Source organism: Vombatus ursinus, unplaced genomic scaffold (assembly GCF_900497805.2).
Source record: "Vombatus ursinus unplaced genomic scaffold, bare-nosed wombat genome assembly UNPS02014810.1, whole genome shotgun sequence".
Taxonomy (NCBI): domain Eukaryota; kingdom Metazoa; phylum Chordata; class Mammalia; order Diprotodontia; family Vombatidae; genus Vombatus; species Vombatus ursinus.
In genome coordinates, this window is record NW_020954588.1 from 49,688,065 (window position 1) to 49,710,319 (window position 22,255).

The following is a 22,255-nucleotide window of genomic DNA, read 5'->3' on the forward strand; positions in this document are numbered from 1 at the left end:
CGATTAAGGGTAAAAGGAGGGGTTGGCTTTGGGAAGAAAGGCATTCCGCTCCTGCTCAGGCCTAGGAGGGACCAGAGATGTGGAGCTCTTTGGAGGTGTGGTTGGCGGAGATGAGGAGGCTCAGCCCAGATAGGTCCCCTGTTTTTTGGGATAGTCAGGGGCTGGTGGCCCCAGCCCTTGAGGAGCTACTTTGGAACAACCACTGTGGAGACGTGCATGGTCCATTCCAGTCAGAGTCCTGCTCTGCATTCTCCCCCAGCTACCGCATGATCTCCTGAAGTGCATGTCTCATCGTGCAGCCACTGCTCTGTAATCTCGAGCTGCTAGGCCAGAGAGAAACTCCTGTTAGCCATTGAAGCCCTCCCAGTCCGCCCTTCTTCCTTGCCTCCCTTGACCATCTCCCCATACATCTCGCTCACACCCATGACGCTCTGGCCCTGCCCTCTGCCCACATCCCTGCCTCTCCTGTCACTTGGCACAGTGAAGGACTCAGAGAACATGCCAGATGAAAGTTTGTTGACTGATTGGTGGAAGAGAGTTTCTCTGCACCGATCAAATTCAGGCTCTGTGTGCCCCTCCCCTGACTGCCCACACTCTCCTCGTTCTTCAGGTTCTGGATGAAATCGAAGAGCACGGCATCAAGATTTATCATTTACCTGACGCAGAGTCCGACGAGGATGAGGATTTTAAGGAACAGACTCGACTTCTGAAGGTAAGAATCAGCTAAGAAGGCTTAAACATAGACCCTGCTGTTTGTCTGGATCAAATTGAACATCTTGGGATATGCAGCTGTTAGGGATTGCCCCGATTATTTCGTGGTAGTAGGATTTTGTGTTTCAACTGTACTTGAAAACAAGGCCGAGCTTTTAGTGATGGTTTAGGAGTCTTTGTCCTTAAAGTTCGTTTTATAGATATTTGTTATAACAGAATGTGATCTGTGGAAATTTGTCTAAGTAGTATTTTGTGTACCTAGATTTTTTCTTGCTGAAAATAGAAATGTCAAAGAAATCCTGACATATTCTTGGAAATGAAAAGTTTTCATAAACAGTTGTGAACCTTGTTTTGTTTGTGGTGAAGGTTTTTTTTTCCCCCTTGTATTTTCTAAGGTAATTTTTAAAAATTTCTTCACAGGCTAGTATTCCGTTTTCAGTAGTTGGATCCAATCAGCTGATTGAAGCCAAAGGCAAAAAGGTTAGAGGTCGTCTCTATCCTTGGGGAGTTGTGGAGGTGGAGAATCCGGAACATAATGACTTCCTAAAACTGAGAACGATGCTGATGTAAGCCATTCCACAGGTTCTTTTGCTGCTTGCTAGCAGGACATTGTACCACTCTCTAAATCAGTCATGTCATAATGGGTGTTTAAAGAGTAAAAAGTCTTTTCAGCATAGTAATTGAATTACTGCATAAATATCTTACTCCATTTCTTCCCAGGAGAAGTATGTGGGAATTGGGGTGACGATTATTCTGTGATGGGGCAATTGAGACCCAAACCTTGGTCCCCATTGGCCATCTCCTGACGCTGTCCCATCCCCAGCCTTCCCAACTCTGGCTTGCTACGTACGGGAGCCTCTCTATCTAGAGGACTATACCCTATCTCAGAGCCTCAGTTTCTGCCCCTCTAAAATGTGCACATTGAACTTGGGGATCCCTGTTGTCTGCTCCTGTTTTGACTGTTCTCATAGAAGGTGTTTTTATACAGAATTCCTTTCCCACGGTCAGGGAGCTTGGAAGGGGAGTGTGCAGCAAGGTCACATCAGAGTAGGGGCTTCTCTTGGGAGCCTTTGCTGCACCCCTGGGCAGTGTGGGTGTGGGGGACGAGAGAGAAGCAGTGGGCACCACACGTGGGAAATGGGGTGTTCACAGAGCCCCAGGGCTCTCTCTCCTTGTCTTCCCCAGTAGCATAGCAGCATGCTGGTCTTCTCCATGGGCCTCCTCCCCAGCCTCACACCAAGCTCCTTTCTTTTCCAGTACACACATGCAGGATCTCCAGGAGGTGACCCAGGACCTTCACTATGAGAACTTCCGCTCTGAAAGACTGAAGAGAGGTGGCAGGTTGTCATCCTATGGTTACCTTAGTCTTCTCTCTCTCTCCCTCTCCTCCTCTCTCCCTTTCTCTCTCCTCTGTACATCCTGTACTTTCTCAACGTCCTTTTGCCTCTTCATCATCTCACCCCACTGCATGACTTAGTTGACCAGAACCCACTCAGAATGGTTGGTCCTTAAGGTTTGAAGCCATTAAGCGGCTCCCACTTGTTTTTCAGCCCACAGGAAAGTCAGCAACAGTAGAGAAGGAGGGAAAGTGTAGTACCTTGAAAAGAATAGCTCTTGGGAAGGGAGTACTCGTTACATCTGCATTCTCCAGAATAATTGTTCCTTGAAGTCAGAGCAATTTTGTAACAGATCTGCTATAATTCCTTGCAATTCCCAGCCTTGAATCCTATCCCCAGAAATGTGGATTAAACTCTGATTTTTCAGATCAGCATTATGTACGTAAAGTTAGTCATTTTTATCAAACCAATACCTCATTACAAAGGCACCTGGTATTAGACCTGCTGTGCTGTGCTGCAGCTCCTGGAGGGAGATCACCCACTGCATGGGAGGGGTGGCAACTCTTAGACCCCCCTTCTGCTCTGAAAAGAAGTTCCTGACATACCTAACCGTGTCTGCTTCACATTTATGCTTAGAATCTTTGTGCCAGTGCTCATCTGTTCACTGTGCTTAAATCACTTCGATTTTCAGATCCTGCTGCTTTTTAAAAGGAACCTACTCCTGTGGGGTGGTTTTGGAAAATGGTGCCCGGCAGCCCCTCTGAGAAATGTGATTGGGTCAGCGTGGGCAGAGTTCAGGTCCTTGGTGTGGGCGGTGGTGGACATTCACCCATTTGGCTCTGGAAAGAAGGCGTCGAGGAGAATCAGGGCAGGGGAGATGAGGTGGTGCTTGCCATGTGTCCTTTATAAAAGGCTTCGGTTTTCGTTGTCATTTTCCAGCTTCTTCATTTCCTTTCCCTTTTTGTTCTTTTCTTAATCTGGGGGAAAACACTTTTCTAAAAGCATCCAAAGTTTTACAAATAGACTCAGACGTCCCAAGGGAGATGTTTCAGGGCTCATAGACAGTGGTACAGATAGGAGCCTCCGCATGTTAGCAGATAATAATTGACTGTTTTCTGTTGTTAGGAAAGTGGAAAATGAGGAAGTGAATAGAGACCAGATCCTGCTGGAAAAGGAAGCAGAAGTAAGACAGAGTTGTTCCTGTGTCTGTGTCCTTGTCCTCGTCCATGTCCCCAGCTGTCCTCATCTTCCCCCACAGTTGGTTCTGATAGGATTTTGTGTTCCTCTACATTGTTTTTGTGTGTGGATCTTGCTTTTTGTTACCAAATATACTTTATCTTAGAATAGACGGCACGTACCACATTGTGAACTGTAAAATTTCCCACATCATTTTTTCTTTCAAAATTACAGACAGGAAAACATTTGTATGAGAGAACAACATTGCTTTGCAGTGCCAAAGGATCACCCAGTACCTTGCTTTATATGAAATGAATGGAAACAGTCATAGAGGAAATGATATTTCTAAATTATGTGTTGCATTGTCTGTCTAGACTTAGGGAGGGTAAGATTTGAAAGGGCAGTTTTTATTTGGATTGTAATTAGTCTTATTTTAGGACCGCTTCAATATATGTGTCAGGTCAGGAAGCAGAACTGAAAACCCCCCACAACTATAATTTCTTAAAAGAGTGTTTCAGAATAGGCTGGTATGTGTCTGAGGTCATGTGCAAGGCTCCTGCCTTTGATCTTAACTAGGTCTTAAGCCATTGAAATCTCATTGGTCTGTGAATTTTCATTCCTAATGAGTTCCTGGCCTGTGCTGGGTCCTGGCTGCTCCCCCCACCCCCAGCCTTCCTCAGTGCTGTTTTTTGGGTCCACTGAGCTTGGTCTTCTCTTGGAGGCTGGGTCCTGCTTCACCGAGGATGTGATTACATCCACATGCCCAGCCGTGGCCATGTGGCTCATAGGGCTTTCTGTGATTCTGGAGTCTCCAGAATCTTCATCTGGTATGGGACTTGTGCCTTCCAGAACTCGAGGTGCTCAAAGCACAGAGGAGGCCTCTTTGTAACTTGTAAAACTGTATGAGCCATGGGTTACATACTCACTTTGGAAAATTATTATTGAATTGTTCAGGTTTGAAATTGTATGAAAACATTGATTCCACTTTGCTTATGAACAGAGCCACTGCTTAGACAGCAGCGTCGTTTACCCTCCCAGGCAGATGAGCCTCCTGGGATAAGCCTGAGGTCCCGGCCCTTGGAGGAAACCAGTGAGATCACTGCTGAAAGCTCCCCACTCTGCCCTTTCAAGTTGGCTTCTTGATCGGGGCATACATTACCTGTTTCAGGCAGACTTTTAAAAGAACTGTTTCCTGAGACGCGCCTTTTAGAGGCATGGGCATGGGCATGGGGGGTGCCTGAGAGCCGGTCCGAATTCTTCTCTTGCAGCTTCGTCGCATGCAGGAGATGATCGCCAGGATGCAGGCACAGATGCAGATGCAGATGCAGGGAGGAGATGGGGATATCGTTGTGCACGGGCACCAGGCTTAAGAGTAAGCTTCTTCAACGTGGCGCTGCATTCAGTGACACGACCCTTGGCTAGTGCTGTCTTGTTACTGCTCTTGCTTTTTTGAAACTTGTTATTTGTCCTTTGCAACTCTGATCAATATGAAGGATTGCGATTGAGGATGACGACCTCCCCGTCTACCCCTGCTCCACAGTCCTCATTAGGTCACAGGTAGAGGATTTCAGATGAAAATGGCCATCACTTATTGTCCAGCTAATGTTAGGTGACGCGGTATGACATGTAAAGTTTGGCTGCTGATTTTAACATTTGATCATTAGAAGCAAAGAGTCATTGGTTTCGTTATCAGATACATCCAGAATAGCATCAGTCAGTGCCCCAAGAAAACACTGGATGATTCTCGAGGGTTTGTGTAGGTTAAACGTGGACTGTTCAGGCCAGAGGGAAGCGTGGCCTAAGCAGAGAACACCTCCACGCACAAAGGAGCACTAGCAGAAGGCCCATTTTTGGAGGTGAGGAAGCTTGCCTCACGTGGTATCGTCGTGTTGCTGAGGAACATGTGGGTCATTGGTAACGCTACCGCATTCCAGTGTGGCTCCAACATCCTCTGCATATATAGCAGCACAACAGGTCCTTCTGGGGCATTTAGGTAGTGGCTTAGGTACGCAGCTGGGGGCACCATAGTGCCTAGAGCACTGGAAGACACTACCCGGCTGGGACCCTGGGCAAATCACAGCACTTCTGCCTGCCTCAGTTTTCTCAAACGTAAGATGGGGATAGTAACAGCACCCACCTCTAGATTGCTGTGAGGATCCAATGAGGTCGTGCTTTGTACATAAAAGCCTTCAGGTTCCCTGCCTTCCAGAAGCCGTGCACAGACTTGACCCGTAACATAACATGGTCTTCAGTATAAAAACAGGTTTTTTGAGTTTGTTCTGTATTTTTAAGTGAGATGTTTGGCCTTCTTTGGTGACATGTAGGAAAAGCTCCACTGTGATTAGTGAGGCCTGTCTTTGTGTGACATCTCCAGCCTCTTCTCCAAGGAAGACTTTTCTTCTGCCACACAGGAAGCTGGGGCTTGGGACCAGAGGTCTGTCTGCTCCCCTCAGAGAGAGGGGGTGCCAGACTACACTTCTGTCTGTGTGCTCCCTTAATCTGACTTATGATCGCTTTGTCGTTAAGATTGGGGAGGAGGACCCTGAGTTCTCTGTCTAAGGTTTGGCCCCTTTCCCACCAAATGCCAGTTCCACAGTGAACACACATTGCAAATAGCAGTGAAGGCCATTGATCCCAATCATAGCCAGACAGAAATCAGAGCTCTATATAGGAGAACACAGGCCAGGCAATACCAAGTGAAGGAGCCCTCCCAGCAGAGACGCCAGAATTAAAAGTCTCCTCCCCACCCCACTCTCCTTCTGCTGCCCTGAACATGAGAAGTACTTTTGTGCCTGAGAGTCAAAGTGGGGGTGTCCCCCTTGGGTTGTGTGGCTGGCATCGGAGTGGAGGTAGTAGGAGGGCTGGGGAAAGGAAAGTGAGACGTGATCCCGTAGGGACTGGGGAGCTATTGGAAGTTGGGGAGTGGAAAGATGAAGTGGATCTTTCCTTGAAAGCAAGTGCTTCACAGACTATTGTATATTCTCTTGTCACTCACTGTCATGTAAGGAACCAAATCTGTGCTTGTCTTAAGTAATTATTTACTCAAAAAGGAGTGTTGTGCTGGTGTTTTCTAAGGTTAACCTAAGCTGACTTTATTTGTTTTTACAGATTTCACTTACAGAGATGAAAAAAAAAAACATTCCGATATGTTTTTTTATGAAATCACTGAAAGGAAGTCAACCTTCTGCAATACCTTTGGCCTGCAGATTGTTACTCACCATTTTTACCCGTGGTCTGTGAATTGTTATTCCCCATTTTTACCTAAGGATCAGTTGTGGTACCTTTTGTAATATGTACCTTGTAACATGTATTTTACTGATATTTTATACTTTGTCCATAACATGTCTGTTTTCATGTTCCTTCCTACTTAATAATTACTGTTAGGTGGAATTGGTTTTCTAGAACTAAGCCATGAATTTGTTCTGGATTTGTATGGCTCCCATTGGCCTGACTAGTCTGGGCATTGTTGAACAGCACTGTGGAGTCACACCTAGGAGTGAATTCTTCTTTCCATCCAGGTGTCAAAGCACCAGACCAAGGCCTGGCCTAATGGATCCTGTCACCATGGCCCCTGGAGAAGACAAGGGAGTCAGAGTTCTTATTTGGCATAAGCTATTATGTGGAACACCCGAAACCCAGTTTAGTGCTGCCCACCAGGGTGCATTTATTTACACATTCATATGGTTACTCAAATCATCTGTTTGGAAAAGCAAAGAAGAACGTGTACCTTTAAATAATTCATGTTAAAATGGAACCTTTTAGAAGGGGTAGTTTCTAAGGTTCTAATGGCAAGGGGAAAGAGTGACCCTATCATTTAAAAAAATTATTTTATGAACACAGTTTTATAATAAGATCCAAAAAGTATGTACTTTTTGAAATAAGATGACTTTATGCTGTCACAAAGAAAATGAAAGCAGCATTTCAGTCATAAATGAGGGGAGATTGTCAGAGAAGGGCAAAATCCATAGGGCTCTGTTTTAGTAGGTCAGTAGGGAAAGAACACTCCTTTTTTCTTAAGACAGAAAGTATTCCTAGATCTCAGAGATGCTGGCACCAGTTACTTTGGGTACAGTTTTCTCATTACTTTATAAAAGAGCTATTTTGAAGACCAACCTAAGCAAGCAAGTTCTATGTTGGCTGTGACACCGACCTCATCCTCACGCGTTCGAGCTCTGGTAAAGAGAACAAGCCCCTCGTTGGTTTTCCGCTTGTCCCGCCTTGTTCTCTGGCAGCTGGGGGGGGGGGGGGGGGGGAATTGCCATTGTGTAACTTGTCGTCTGATTGCTCTTCACCTTCATTTCCTCGATTTACAAACAGTGCTTGGTCTCTAAGTCATTTCAGTTTCCCTCCAGTTCCTAAAGGCCAAGCTCTGACCACACCTTCGCTCTCTCTGGTATGTGCCAGCCTTGGTGTCCCTTCTCTTCCCTCTTGATGTCTGAGGTGAGGCTCGCAAGGGGAGGCTGGTCCCAGAGAGGCCCACCCAAGGAGGATCCATGGTGGGGATAGGCCCGTAACAAAGCAGTGAGAGGCTGCTGTTGGGCCAAAGGCGGGAAGCCTTGAGGAACAGGTGAAGAAGTATTGATTGCAAACTTTTGATGATGGCATAATCCTTCAAAACATGCCAGTGTTCACTCTAGCTATGTGATCTTTAGTACGGTTGATAGAGTTTAAGTGGTCACATGCAATGTATTAATAGATTTAAGAAAAGTATTTTATTTAGTACTTAATGTATAATTAACTATATTACATACATTTTTTATCAACTTTTCCATGACATTTCAACATGTTTTATATTCAAGGTCAGTTATTTGAATTACACTAGTCTTTGTAACCTATATTAGAACAAAGCAAAAATTTATATATGCAAAGTGAGAAAAGTAAGCTAAGCCCTATGTACATTTAAGTAAAAATACTTCTCAGGGGGAGCTATCGCTTAAAATACTGAACTGAAAAAGATATTGTTAAATTCTTTTTACATGACTGCAATTTGGTTTGTTATCCCATGAGATCTAAGTGTGTCCTTTGACTAAGATATAGTCAGCCTCTGCCTCTGGAGGTGAATGTTGAGAACCCTTGTTTTCCAGGGTTGTTTTGTATCCCTTGAGCATTTTATCAATAAATAATTCTGGTTTAGTTATTCCATGAGTCAGTCTAATTACTGGTTCTTATAAGGAAGATAAAGGCTTTTTGGTTAAAAAAAAAAACAAAACAATTATATAACATACCTGCACAGTAACACCAGAATATTATTTTTGGTTTGTTTCATAATCCAGCTTCTGGACAGTGGATAGTGTTGGACACAGAGTCAGGGAGACTTGAGTTTAGAGCTTGCCTCAGTTTCCTCATTAGTAAAATGGGGGTCATAATAGCACCCCCCTCCCAAGGTTGTTGTGAGGATCAGAACTGGTAGGCATGGAGGATATAGAGACAAAAATAAATAAGTCCAGATTGTTGTGAGATAACCTATTTGTAATACAGTTTACAAACCTTAAACTCATATAAATGCAGGCTTTTATTAGAAATGTGTGTTCAGAGGCAGAGCCAAGATGGCAGAGTGAACACAGTGACTTGCTTCAGCTCTCCCTCAGACCCCTCCAAATACCTGCAAAAAATGGCTCTAAACAAATTCGAGAGCAGCAGAACCCACAAAAAGACAGAGTAAAACATTTCCAGCCCAAGACAAACTGGATGATTAATTGGGAAGATCTATTGTGCTGGGCAGGGAGAGGAATGCAGTTCAGCATGGAGTGAGCAAGCAAAGACCAGGCCTCAGCAAAGCTGGAGCAGGCCTCAAAGGACTGAATCACAGGCAGGTGTAGCGGTTTCCAGACTTCTCAACCCACAAACGCCCAAGACAACTTAGAAGGTCAGTAGGAGAAGTCTATAACCTCAGTGAGAGAAACACTTGGTCGCATCCCCAGGCCTGGCACAACCCCGGGGTGGTGGCTTCTTCTGGAGCTCGGCCCACAGACTGAGGGGGAATCTACTCACTGATTAGAGAGGGATTGCAGGGATCTCTTTGCTGGTGCTGAGGCAGGATTCCCTTGCTTGGATCTGGGTCTCAGTTCTGGGTGGCAGTCCAGGGGTGAGGAGGAACGCTGGCATGGTGGAGCTTGTGGTGGTGGAGAGGAAATGCTCCTCACAATTCCAAGACAGAAAAGAGTGCTTGTGGTCACTCATAGACCAGAGTACAGTCCAGGAAAGGAGTAACCACCTTGCCCTTGATCATACCGCCTTGGAAGAACTGAAAATTTACTGGTCCCTGGAAGTATCTCTGAAAACAGCTGCAGAAAACCCCCAAAGCTTGGGACATTACATTCTCCACACTGGAAGTAGACCCCTACCTTAACAAAGAGTTTATAACTCAAGTAATTGGCTGGGATCATGAGCAAACTGCACAAAAAAAGTCAGACCATAAAATCTTTCTTTTCTGACGAAGATCAAAACATACAACCAGAAGAAAACAAAGTCAAAGCTCCTACATCCAAACCCTCCAAGAAAATTATGAATTCGTCCCAAGCCATGGAAGAGCTCAAAAAGGATTTTGAGAAGCAAGTAAGAGAAGTAGAGAAAAAACGGGAAAGAGAAATAAGAGTGTTGCCAGAAAATCACGAAAGACAAGTCTACAGCTTGCTAAAGGAGACCCAAAAATACTGAAGAAAATAACACCTTAAAAATAGCCTAACCCAAATGGCAAAAGAGGTCCAAAAAGCCAGTGAGGACAAGGCGGCCTTAAAAAACAGAGTTGGCCAAATGGAAAAAGGAGTCCAAAAACTCACTGAAGAAAATACTTCCTTAAAAATTAGAATGGAGCAATTGGAAGCTAATGATTTTATGAGCAATCAAGACATTGTAAAACAAAACCAAAAGAATGAAAAAATAGAGGACAACGTGAAATACCTTATTGGAAAAACCAACTAACCTGGAAAATAGAGATAGTTTTAAAATTATTGGACTATCTGAAAGCCATGATCAAAAAAAGAACCTCGACAACATCTTTCAAGAAATAATCAAGGAAAACTGCCCTGATATTCTAGAACCAGAGGGTAAAATGGAAATGGAAAGAATCCACCGATCTGAAAGAGATCCCCAAAGGAAAACTCCTAGGAATATTGTAGCCAAATTCCAGAGTTCCCAGGTCAAGGAGAAAGTATTACAAGCAGCCAGAAAGAAACAATTCAAGTATTGTGGGAACACAATCAGGATAACACGGGATTTAACAGCTTCTACATTAAGGGACTGGAGGGCTTGGAATATGATATTCTGGAGGTCAAAGGAGATAGTATTACAACCAAGAATCACCTACCCAGCAAAACAGTATAATCCTTCAGGGGAAAAAATTGACATTCAGTGAAATAGAGGACTTTTAAGCATTCTTGATGCAAAGACCAGAGCTGAATAGAAAATTCAACTTTCAAATACAAGACTCAAGAGAAACATGAAGAGGTAAACAGGAAAGAGAAATCATAAGAGACTTAATAAGTTTGAACTGTTTACGTTCCTGCATGGAAAGATATTTGTAACTCATGAGACCTTTGTCAGTATTGGGGTAGTTGGAGGGAAAAAATTGTATGTATGGATGGATGGATGGCAGCCACAGGGTGAGTTGAAGATGAAAGGGTGATATCTGGAAAATAAAATTAAGGGGTGAGAGAGGATTTTACTGGGAGAAGGAGAAAGGGAGAGGTAGAATGGGGTAAATTATCTCACATAAAACAGACAAGAAAAGGCTTTTACAGTGGAGGGGAAGTGGGGGAATGTGAGAGAGAATGAGTGGGTCTTATTCTCATAGGATTTGGCTTAAGGAGGGAATAACATACACACTCAGTTGAGTATGGAAATCTGTCTTACCCTATAGGAAAATAGGGGGGAAGGGGATAAGAGGGCAGAGGGATGATAGAAGGGAGGGCAGATTGGGGGAGGGGATAATCAGAAGCACACACTTGAGGAAGGACAGGGTTAAAAGAGAATAGAATAAAGGGGGGAGCGGGATAGGATTATGGAAAATATACTTAGTTTTTCACAACATGAGTACCTATGGAAGTGTTTTGTATGACTACACACGTATGACCTGTTTTTAGTTGCCTTCTCAATGAGGGTGGGTGGGGAGGGAGGAAGGCAGAAAATTTGGAACCCAAAGTTTTAAAGACAAGTGTTAAAAATTGTTTTCACATGCAACTGAGAGATAAGAAATACAGGAGATGGGGTATAGAAATCTATCCTGCCCTACAGGAAAATAGAAGGGGAAGGGGATAAGACAAGGGGGGAGGAGATAAAAGTGAGGGCAGATTAGGTGAAGGGGTGTTCAGAATGCATGCTATCTTAGTGTGGGGGGGGAGGGACGAGATGGGGAGAAAATCTGGAACTCAAAATCTTGTGAAAGTGAAGGTTGAAAACAATTAAAAAAAATGTTCAACTCCATCTGGGATTACGACTGATATTGTTTTGAAAGTACAGCCTTTGCCTTCGTGCAGAGCTTGTGTGTGTTGGTGTTGATGCATTTTGGCTCCACAAAACAGGCAGACTCAGTTCGTTTCTGCAGCAATTAAATAAAGTGGCCCAAAAAAGTGATTCCTTCTGGTCACCCGGGCCACCTTACAGTCATGTAACTTAGCACTTGTTAAAGGAAAGGAAGAGTGTGTGCTTCTGAACTTGAGTGATGTCATGCTGCCACGACCTGAATCCAGCTGGCTTTTGGCGCTGTCTTCCTTCGCACACTTGCCATCATTCTGTGTAGTGTCTGTGTTTTGCATCATGTCACACATTCTTCCTGGAGTCTTAATTTCTAGTATTACAGAAACTGTCCCATTCATCAATTACGGTGCCATAATAATTCTTGTACATCTGTAGGCCACAATTGCAGGGCACATGTGTGCGCTTTTCCCTGTTGATGCTGTTGATATTTTTATACAGATGAATCTTCTTAGTCAATTTATCAGGTGCATGATGTGGGCAGACAATGACGAGGCTTTACTGGGGTCACATAGGTGGGAATAATGCCAGAAGTTTGGTAGAGAGGGCATTGGCAGGATGTGCCCCCCTTCCCTCTGGCTGTGGAATGTAAGGAAGAGAATCCAAGATCATTCTTGGGGCTTCAGAAGTGCATCCTCAAATCCCGTGGAGCCAGAACAAGAGGTGAGTGTTGAGGGGAGAATAAACAGGTTTGGACAAGTTGAGTTTGAGTGCTGGGGAAGCTTCAGAATTGAAATCAGGACTTGAAATAGAGATTCCAGAGACATCGTGCAGAAGTCTAGTCATTAAAACCACGTGAGGGAAGTGGATGAGACAACAGAGGTCGGTTAGTGACTCAGAAAGAGCCAGGACCAACAACCATGTCTGCCACACTGGGCACTTCACTGTGACACATGACTATCTTGAGTAGCTGAAGGAGATTAGAAGGGGGGCCCAGAAGAAGTGTAGCTGAAGAATTCAGCGTCATGGAAAGGAAGGGAAGCCTCAGCAGTGTCCATCACCAGAGAGAAGTCAAGGAGGATGAGCACTGAGATGAGACTGTTGGATCTGGCCATGAGGAGCTCAAGGGCCATTTTTCCAGAGGACCTCAGTCATGGCTACAGAAGTAAGATCGGGGAAGGCTTCGAGGAGCCGTGGTGAACACAGATGTCGGAGTAGAAGACATTTTCGAGTGTATTGGTGAAGGGAAGATGGATAGGTGAAGAGTCGGGGAAAGTGGCTTCTCATAACTACTTATAGTGTGACATTTGTCATCTTCAGTGTGTTCGTTCAAAATTGAGAGCCCTTCATGGTTTGTAGCTCCTTTGTATGAAAGTGATATCAGGTCTTTCTGTAGATGAATTATTCAGGTTCTTTCCTTTTGCTGTTGATGTCAGAGCAAATCAAATAAAGGGAGGTCATAGGTACAAGGTACCTAGGAACACCAGGCTTGGAGGCAGGAAATCTCAGCTTCCTGAGTTCAAATCTGGCCTCTGACACTTCCTAGCTGTGCGACCCTGGGCAAGTCACTTCATCCTGTTTGCCTCAGTTTCCTCATCTGTAAAATGAGCTGGAGAAGGAAATGGCAAACCTCTCCAGGATCTGTGCCAAGAAAGCCCCAGATGGGGTAACAGAGTCGGACATGAGTAGGTACAGAGGAATGCTGCTTTTTACTTCAATCGTCTCTCAGTTGTCAGGTCTGTATGTTTTCTTAATACCGTTGACTGCCTGTGATAGTTCTGTAGCTGAAGTTTGATCTCAGGTTAAGCTCATAAGCTCTAGTAATTCTAAAGCAAGTACTTAAGTCTAGAAATTGATCATTAGAAGCTTCTCAGTCCTGTTGTGGTTTAGGATACCTTTCTCTTTGTTTTGAGTATGTGAGAGATTTAGTTCTTTTCTCCACATCTGCACACCTGCAGCTTTTTCTTTTTGGGGGGAGGAAGGGGTTGGTTGTTTTTAACAAAAATCCATATTTTATGTCATAAGTCACTTGGAAAAATCTGATTGTAGTGTTTAACGTGATGAATACTTGAAAAACATGTCAGTTTTCCTGTTTCTACCTCAAGGCTGCATACTCTGGTCTGGCCTTTGGTTTGCTCTATTTAGTATTTTTGTTTTGTCCCTGAAAAACCCAGATGTTCTTAAGCTCAAATGTATTTGCTTTTAACTCCCTTTTGTGCTTTCTAAAGCTTAATATTGGTGGGAAGCAAGGCAGTGCAGTGGTCTCCTCTCTATAAACTAAAAAGCAGTAGATCTTGAACTTTGGACCAGACCAAATCCTGATGAGGAAATCCAGAAAAAGTTGCATTGAGTCTTGTCCAGCCCAACTTGGCACAGGGAGAGAGACAGAGAAGGCTTTGGACAATGGAAATGGGTCTTACTGGGAGCATGCCAGCACCCTGGGAGGGCAAGAGGAGATCCCAGACCCATACTGGATCACTGCACTGGGGACAAGTGCAAACTAGATCACAGATCCAGAGCAGACCAAAAGGGATCTGCTCAGGGGAGGGATGTTCCTCGTAGGGAGCCTTGAGTCGCGTACTGAGAAAGTTGGAAGTTCACAGGGAAGCCGCAACAGTACTGAGGCTTCAGTCCCAGCCCCAAAGCGAGGTCTTAGTGTTGAGCATCGAGCCCAGCCGTTGGAGGAATAACCGGTGTGGGAATCCCAGCTAAAGGGGAGCCGACATTTCTGTCCCTCTGAGCTAACAGTTTCCAGCTGACTGAAATGGACAGTCCAGCCAGCAGTCTGCTCTTTCACAGACCCAAAGCCAGATCAGAAACTTGCAGAGCTCAGACCAGAGGGGGTAGCAATCAGATTTTGCAGGACCCCAGCCTGTCCCTGAGATCTTGGAGTAGCGCAACACTCAGTACCCCAAGAAAGCAATAGAGCCATCCCAGACCTTCCCTCCAGGAGTGTCACAGAGCCCATCTAATCCAGAATCAGAAGTAGGCTGGAAGCATGGGCAAACAACAAGAACCCCACCCTGATAAACTGCAGTGGCGACAGAGATGCTCAGACGCAGACGTGGAAGAAGATAATGGCTTCCAAACCATCTCCAAGCAAAGAGTTTTTAAAAGTTTAAAAGAAATGTTTTTTTCTAAATGGAATGAGAGAATTTGACCAAAAATGGAAAAGAAATGAGAGCTGTGGAAGAAAGAATTGGAAAGGGAATCAGTAGCTTGGCACGAGGCGTAAAACCTTGCTCAAGCAATAAATGCCCTGAAAATGTGAATGGACCAAATAGAAGCCAATGACTTCATGAAGCAGAAAGAAATATTAAAGTAAAATCCAAAAACTGAAGGAAAAAAAAGGAAGACATGCAAGAGAAAAAATGTAAGAATCATTGGACTATCTGAATGCCATAACCAGAAGAAAAAAAAAACCAACCCTAGGTATCATCTCAAGAAATCTTAAAGAGAATACCCCATATTTCTTTGAAACAAAGAACAAAGCAGAAAAAGGAAGAATTCACTAGTCCACTTCCTGAAAGAAACCTCAAAATGAAACATCATAGCCAAAATCTAGAGCTTCCAAGTCAAAGAAAAATACAGTTGGGGTGGTGCACCCCCTGCCTCCGCAATCTGGAAAATCTACATAAAATTTTTTGGCCCTCCCTTCGTACCAGAGAAGTCTAAATTTTTTGTTTTTCTTTTATAGGGTGTTTACAGTATTTTATTGTAAAATTTGGGTTATATTATACAATACCATACACATATTTTATGCAGTTCTGAGTTTCCAGATTTTCTGTGTCATCCGCTGGCCGTTGAGTTTCGTCTGTGGCTTCCACACAACTTTCCCCAAATTCCCATTTAATTTCTTATGCCAGTCCACGATACATTAAAACGTTGGTGGGGAAAGTCTCGATGTGGAAGGGATAAGTGTACTGCAAGCTGCCAAAAAGAAGCAATTTGGGTACCAGGGAGCCACAGTAAGAATCCCACATGATTTAACAGCCACCATAATAAGGGGGAGGAGAACTTGAAATAACAATGTACCAGAAGGCAAAAGATATGGGCCTGCAGGCAAGGATAATTTACCCAGCAAAACTGAATGTAGCACTCTGGTGGGAAAATGGATCTTTAATGAAACAATAGACTTCCAGGTGTTCCTGATGAAAAGTCCAGAGCTGCAGAGTGTGAGCTGGATCAGAACTAGCCTCTAACCTGTGGGTGGCCAGAGCCAAACAAACAGAACAGGCTAGAGACAGGAGACAGGACACATACAGAAGTTTAATTTCAGAGTGAGGAAAATGATAAATGCACATGGAAGCCCCCCCACCCCAAGAAGGAGGGCTTAACGTGCCAGATAAAGGCAGGTCTTGTATACATCCTGGACTAGACCGTGACATAAACTACAGGCCCCGAGGGAGCAGTATTGTCTCAAGTGTTGCCCACCCTGTGGGGCATGGAACCAGAGTTCTGTGACAGGAACAGGAATGCAGTTCCTGTCAGTGGCAGGGAACAGGGATTATGAACGTGATGGATGACCCTGGGAAATAGTAACTAAATCACCTCAGTGAACACCTGGTGCTGGTCCAAGCAATACACTGCCGGAGGGCATTATCATCCTGAGCGCAAAGGATCCTTGGTATGCCAAGCTCAGAGCACAGCCTGCTTGTTAGGCCTTAGCTCTGGAAAACAGGGTATCTCCAAAGCATTTTGACAAGAGAAACTCTGAAATTCAAACACAGGAGTGAAGAGGATGATAAAAACGAAACCCGAATACACAATAATAAAGAACTTAGCAAATATAAACTGATTACATTGAAACACGGGGAGATGATCCAGTGTTTCCACAGATCCCCATCATCATCAGGTGTCGTAGATTGGGAGGCCAATAAACAGGGCCTGGAAGTGGTTCTGCTGTGTCCTGATATTAGCTCACATTTATATCATGATTACTAGATTACTAGAACTTTACCACTATTATCTCATTGGATTCTCACAACAACCCTGGAAGGTCACTCCCATAGTAACAACAATAATGGTGCATATCTGTATAGCTCTTTGGGCCTGGCACCATGGCAGGACTGCTCAGTTTGATTGAGGTGCCAGTGCCCAAATCCTGGGAGATAAGTCTTAGGGAGTTACCTGAGGCACTCGGATGTTAAATGACTTTCAAGGATCACTGACAAGATTCAAACCCGGTTCTAATTGACACTAAGTTCGGCATTCTAATAATGCTGAGTAGAACAGTAGCTAGCCTTTAGATAGCGTCTATGATGTTCCGGCCACTCCTAAGCACTTTTTTCAAATATTTCATTTGATCCTCATGGCAACCCTGAGAAGTAGATGCTATTGTCATCCCTATTTTACAGTTGAGGAAACTGAGGCAAACAGATCAAATGATTTGCCCGGGGTCATATATCTAGAGTCCAGCCAAATTTGAACTTGGGTCTTTCTGAGTCCTAGCCCAGCACTCTATCCACTGTGCCACCTAGCTGCTTCTTAAGAAGCTAAAGTTCTTAAAATGTCCCAATCAAGTATTTTCTGGGTAGTTTTAAAGGGTTTCTCTTTTTTTTTTTTAACCACTTATTGACAATAAAGAGCACCCACCCCTTCCACATAATCAGTCCTTAACCCCAGTGGGTGTTAAATCCCAGGCAGTGATGCTGTCTGTCGTCTTTACTCCTTCCTCCCAGGCACTGTGGGTATCCCTTCCCCCATCCCCATCACTCAAGGTTACCAGAGAGTGCTTGGTCCTCATAGCTAACAATCTCAGTGCCAGTCACCTCTTAAAATTAATCAGTAACCTTTTCTTTAGAACTCTGCTAGGCACTAAGGATACACAGACTAATAAAGTTCCCATCCTCAAGGAGCTTACATTATGTCAGAGGAGAAAATGAGTACCTACGTCTATTTGGGACGTCTACAAAGTGAATCCCCAGTAATTGGGGGAGGGGAGGCCCTGGGAGCTGGCGGGGAGGGACTTCCCATAGAAGGCCGGATTTGCTGTAATCGTTTCACAAGCTTTAAGTTCGGACTACTTAAAATGCAAGGACTGTGTGTATGTGAAGGTGACTACCAGATGACTGGTTTGTGATTTCTTATAACCAAGCATACTAGACTTCGTGAATCACAACAGACTGAAAGGTCTGAGCTAAAGGAACTGGGAAGCATTTTAGTTTTAGGTAAGAAATTGACCAGCTCTCTACTGAGGAAGGGCCGTTATTACTCGGCAATGTGGTCTCCCGTCGTTCATGCTGACTTATCGTTGTTTCGTTGCTGTTTGGTGTGTCAGAAGCAGCACAAGTCAGTCAGAAAAGCAGCCTGAGTTATGATGCTGGAGAGAACCTTAGGCTGTGACTGCTATCTCGTCCGCCACCTCGTTTTACAAATAAGGAAACTGAGGCCCAACTTGACAATCCCAGTGTTCTTACCATGCTGCCTTGTAAATGTTACCTCTGCATAGCAGAGTCCTCAAGACTCTAGACCTGAGCCATCTGACTAGAGTAATACTCGAAAATCAAGGGCTCGTTAAGTGTTTGGCAAGGCACCAGGAACTTCCAAAAATCCTTGAAACTTTACTTCTGGGCCCTTCAAAAAGAAGCACAAAGTGGGGGATGGGGAAGGACAGGAGCAGCTCTGGGGGCCAGGAGAGGCCCCGTGCCAGAAGTGGCACTTGAAGGAAGCTGGAGATTCTGAGGAGGGAATAGATGGTGCTAATACATCGTGCACAGCAGGAAGGAGGTCATCTTGATGAAGCCAGAGGGTATGTGGAGGGAAGGCGTGTGTAATAAGGCTAGAAAGGTAGTGAGGGACCAGGTCATAGAGGACTTTTCATGCCTGCAACAAGAGTTTCTGTTTGATGCTGGAGGATCAGCTGGATTCATTCACTGGAGTTCATTGAGTCGGGGATGGGAATGACGTGACCAGGCTCCTGTGAGCTGTGTAGAGGACGAATTGGAGTGGGGAGAATTAGCAGGCCCTTGGAATCATCCAGGTTGGGGCTTCTCTATGGGTAGATTTCAGAGTCCATAAATTTGAAGAGGGAAAAACATCTTTAGTTTCACTAATCTCTAACTAAAACAGCGTTTTCTTCATTTATTTAAAAACTTTTCTGTAAAGGAGTCCGTGGGCCTCACCAGACTGCCAGTGTGGTCCGTAACACGAAAAGGGTTAAGAACACCTGGTCTAGGTGACAGGTCTGAATGAGGCTCAGCAGAGGTTGGGTGTGGGGCCAGACTGAGTGGATTTGGGGTGAGAGTGAAGAATCAAAGATGGCCCTAAGATATCAAACTGATGCTGCCCTTCACAGAAATGAAGAAGTTTAGGAGAGAGAAGAGGGCCTGGGAAAAGCTGATGAGTTTTGTTTTGAACAGTTTCTGATTTGGAGATACTTACAGGACATTCAAGATGGCCAACAGGCAATAAAATATTTTTGTGCAAACAATTGCCTTTGGAAATGTTGGCGTCTTTCTCCAGTGAGTAGTAGAGGGTGGTTTGCCCATGTTTTGACAGTGATCAATGCTGAGTAGTTGGCTTCTGCTATTCACAGTTCCTTGTTTTGAAATGTCTGAAGTACCTGGTCACATTGTTTTGGGCACAGCTCAAATTTGCTGCCGACTCAGTCCTAAGGCTCAAACCTTTGGAAATGTTTTCTTTGGTTTCTCCTTGGCATGTCTGCACTCTTCTCTGTTTGTTTAAAGAGTCAAGGGTGGGCTGCAAGAAGGATTTCTCACCGGGGAGTGTACTCCTCCCAAGCCTGGGGCCGTTTCCCTGTTCAGCCAGGTGACTTGCTCTACTGTTAACAGGAACACCACTCAGCCTTAGGCTAAAGCCGAGTTACAATAGCAGCTTTCAACAACTACCAGTCTACCGAGATGCCAGTGGAGCTGTTAGTGTTCAGTCATTTTCCAGTCATGTCCCACTCCTCATGACCCCATCTGGAGTTTTCTTGGCAGAGATATTAATGTGGTTCACCATTTCCTTCTCCAGCTCATTTTACAGATGAGGAAACTGAGGCAAACAGGATTAAATGACTTCTCCAGGGTCACACAGCTAGTGTCTGAGGCTGGATTTGAACTATCTCCAGGCTAGGCACTCCATCTATCCATTGCACTACCTAGCTGCCCACCAAATGGAGTACCACCGATATTCACAGGTTCTTGGATAATGAGAATTGTAATAAGAACAATAAACTAGCATTTATATATTACTTTAAGGTTTGCAAAACATTTTACAAATTTTGCCTTTGGGGACACCTGTAAGTAACAGTGGGCTTGGTTGGGCTAAGCCAGTTTCTTCTGAGTGAGGAGGACTGGACTTCACATTGTTGCCTATGTGACTTTGGTTAGCCTCCCTGGTCCTCAGTTTCCTCACCTGTAAAATTTGGGAGTTGTGCTAGATGGCCTCAGAGGCCCCTTCCAGCACCAAATCAGGGCTCGATAATTCTATGATAGTTACTTGCTCATTGCCGCCCCCACACACACACACAGAGTATTTCCCGTACAATGTTGTCCCCTCACCCTATAGCCACTCGTTCCTTTTCACACCTTAGCCCTGGGTTACTTCCCTCCCCTCCACCATTCATACTCACTTGCTCCTGAACAGAGCTAGAGGAAGTCAGCCCTCTGACAAGGTCATCCATCTATTTCTCCCTGATTAATTCTCAGTCCTCACAGAAGCTATTCAAATCCTTCTCTTCTGGCCTCAAGCCTCCCACACCTCTCACTACCTCAACTCTATCAGCTGAGGACACTGTACTGAGAAAATTTAGGCCATTCACCATCAACTCCCTCTTCTCTCCGTTTCTTCATTTCAAAACCCCCATGTCCATTACCACTTTCTCCTTTTTCCCAGTCCCTGCTAATGAGGTGGTCCTCTATGTCCACTTGTGCTACCCACAAGCACAGTGCTGGCCCTGGAGTCAGGAAAACCTGAGTTCACATCAGGCCTCAAACACTTACTAGTTGTGTGACCTTGGGCAAGTCATTTAACCTTTATCTGCTTCAGTTTCCTCAACTGTAAAATGAAAATAATAACTGGATCTACCTCCCAGGGTGGTTGGGAGGATCAAATGAGATAATAATTGTAAAGCACTTAGCACAGTGCCTGGCACACAGTAGGTGCTTACTAAATGTTTATTCTTTTCCCCTTTCCACCTTGATCCTATTCCCTTGCTACCTTCTCCAACAGATCATCAACTGTAATCATCTCATCTCCTTCTCTTCAACCTCTCCCTATCCTTCCCTACTGCTTTCAAACGTGCCCAAGTCTCTCCTATCCTTAAAATACCTTCATTAGAACCTACTATTCCCTCAAACTATGATACTATAGCTCTTCTCCCTTTCTCAGTCAAACCCCTAGAAAAAGCTGTCTACATTCAACATGTCCACTGCTTTCCTTCTGTTCATTTCTCAGCCCTTTGCAATCTGGCTTCCAATCTAATCACTCAAAAAACTGGAATTGTTCTCACCAAACCTTTCACATGGTCTCTGCTTTAGGTTTAACGTCTCATCTTTTCTCACCAGTTGCCAAATCTTGCCATTTCTACTTCCATAGTCTTCTTGCATTTGATCCTGTCTCTCTGTCCAATTCAATTCAATAAAAATTTGTTAAGCACCTCCTATGTGCCAGGCACTATGCTAAGCGTGAGGGATACAAAATGAGACAGTCCCTGCCCTCTAGGAGTTTCCATTCTAAGTCCCATAGTTACTACCATTTCAGTTCCTCATTACCTGCTGATATTATTGCAAAAGCCTAAGTGATGTCTCTGCCTCAGTGGTCCCCTATACACAGTTCTCCATCCTATACACCACTGCCAAAATGATCTTCCTTAAGAAATCTGGCCCTGTGACTCTCCTTCTCAACCATCTCCAGTGACTCCAATTGCCTCTAGGATCAAATGTAAACTCAGCCCTTCACAATAGCCCCACTGTCTTTCCAGTCTCAGTGGACATTACTGCCCCTACCACACTCTGCAGTCCAGCCAGACTGACCTCTCTGTACCACACACATGATACTTTACCTCTCATGGCCATGAGGCAGCTGATGGTGCAGTGGGTAGAGTGGGTAGAGCCCTGGAGTCAAGAAGACCGGAATTCAAATCTGACTTCAATTACCAACTTTGTGATCCCAGGCAACCTCCATTTCCTCAGCTCTAAAATGGGCGTACTAAACAGCATCTACCTCACAAGGTTGTTAGGATCAAAAGAGATGTTTGTACAGCACTTAACATAATACCTGGCACACAGCAGGCACTGTATAAATGCTTATTCTCTTCCTATGCCTTTGCACTGGCCATCCGCTATTTCTAGAATGCATTTCCTCACCTCCTCAAGCTCAAGCTTGTGTTCTCATGCCCTCCCCCCAAACCTGCATTTTGTACTTATTTTTATTCTCTACAAACGTGTGTGCGTGGTGTTTCCTCCGTTAGGATGTAGGCTCTATGAGGGCAGGGATTCTTTCATTCTTAGTATATGAATCCCTTGTGCCTGGTAGTCAGCATAGTAGTAGCAATAGCAGCAGCAGCAGCAAACCTTTTTCTGCCATAGGATATCATACCCTTGCCTGTGGATGCCCTGCCCAAAGGAATGTAAATTTTGATAGATGAAACCTCACAAGATATCTTGGGGTTT

General features: G+C 44.5%; 1 protein-coding gene across 3 annotated transcripts in view; it reads left to right on the plus strand.

Annotated features, from left to right (window-relative positions):
• SEPT2 (septin 2) overlaps positions 1–22,255 on the plus strand; it is a 52,256-nt gene that overhangs the window by 25,754 nt on the left and 4,247 nt on the right. For 2 of the 3 annotated variants that reach the window (XM_027876106.1, XM_027876104.1), the window contains exons 8-13: positions 611–712; positions 1,132–1,277; positions 1,969–2,052; positions 3,174–3,231; positions 4,493–4,596; positions 6,333–8,366. In XM_027876106.1, coding sequence (XP_027731907.1) covers positions 611–712; positions 1,132–1,277; positions 1,969–2,052; positions 3,174–3,231; positions 4,493–4,594 — 492 coding nt within the window. In that variant the 3' untranslated portion in view covers positions 4,595–4,596; positions 6,333–8,366. Of the gene's footprint in view, positions 1–610; positions 713–1,131; positions 1,278–1,968; positions 2,053–3,173; positions 3,232–4,492; positions 4,597–6,332; positions 8,367–22,255 lie in introns of those variants that run through there. The other variant, XM_027876105.1, reaches the window with a different exon arrangement.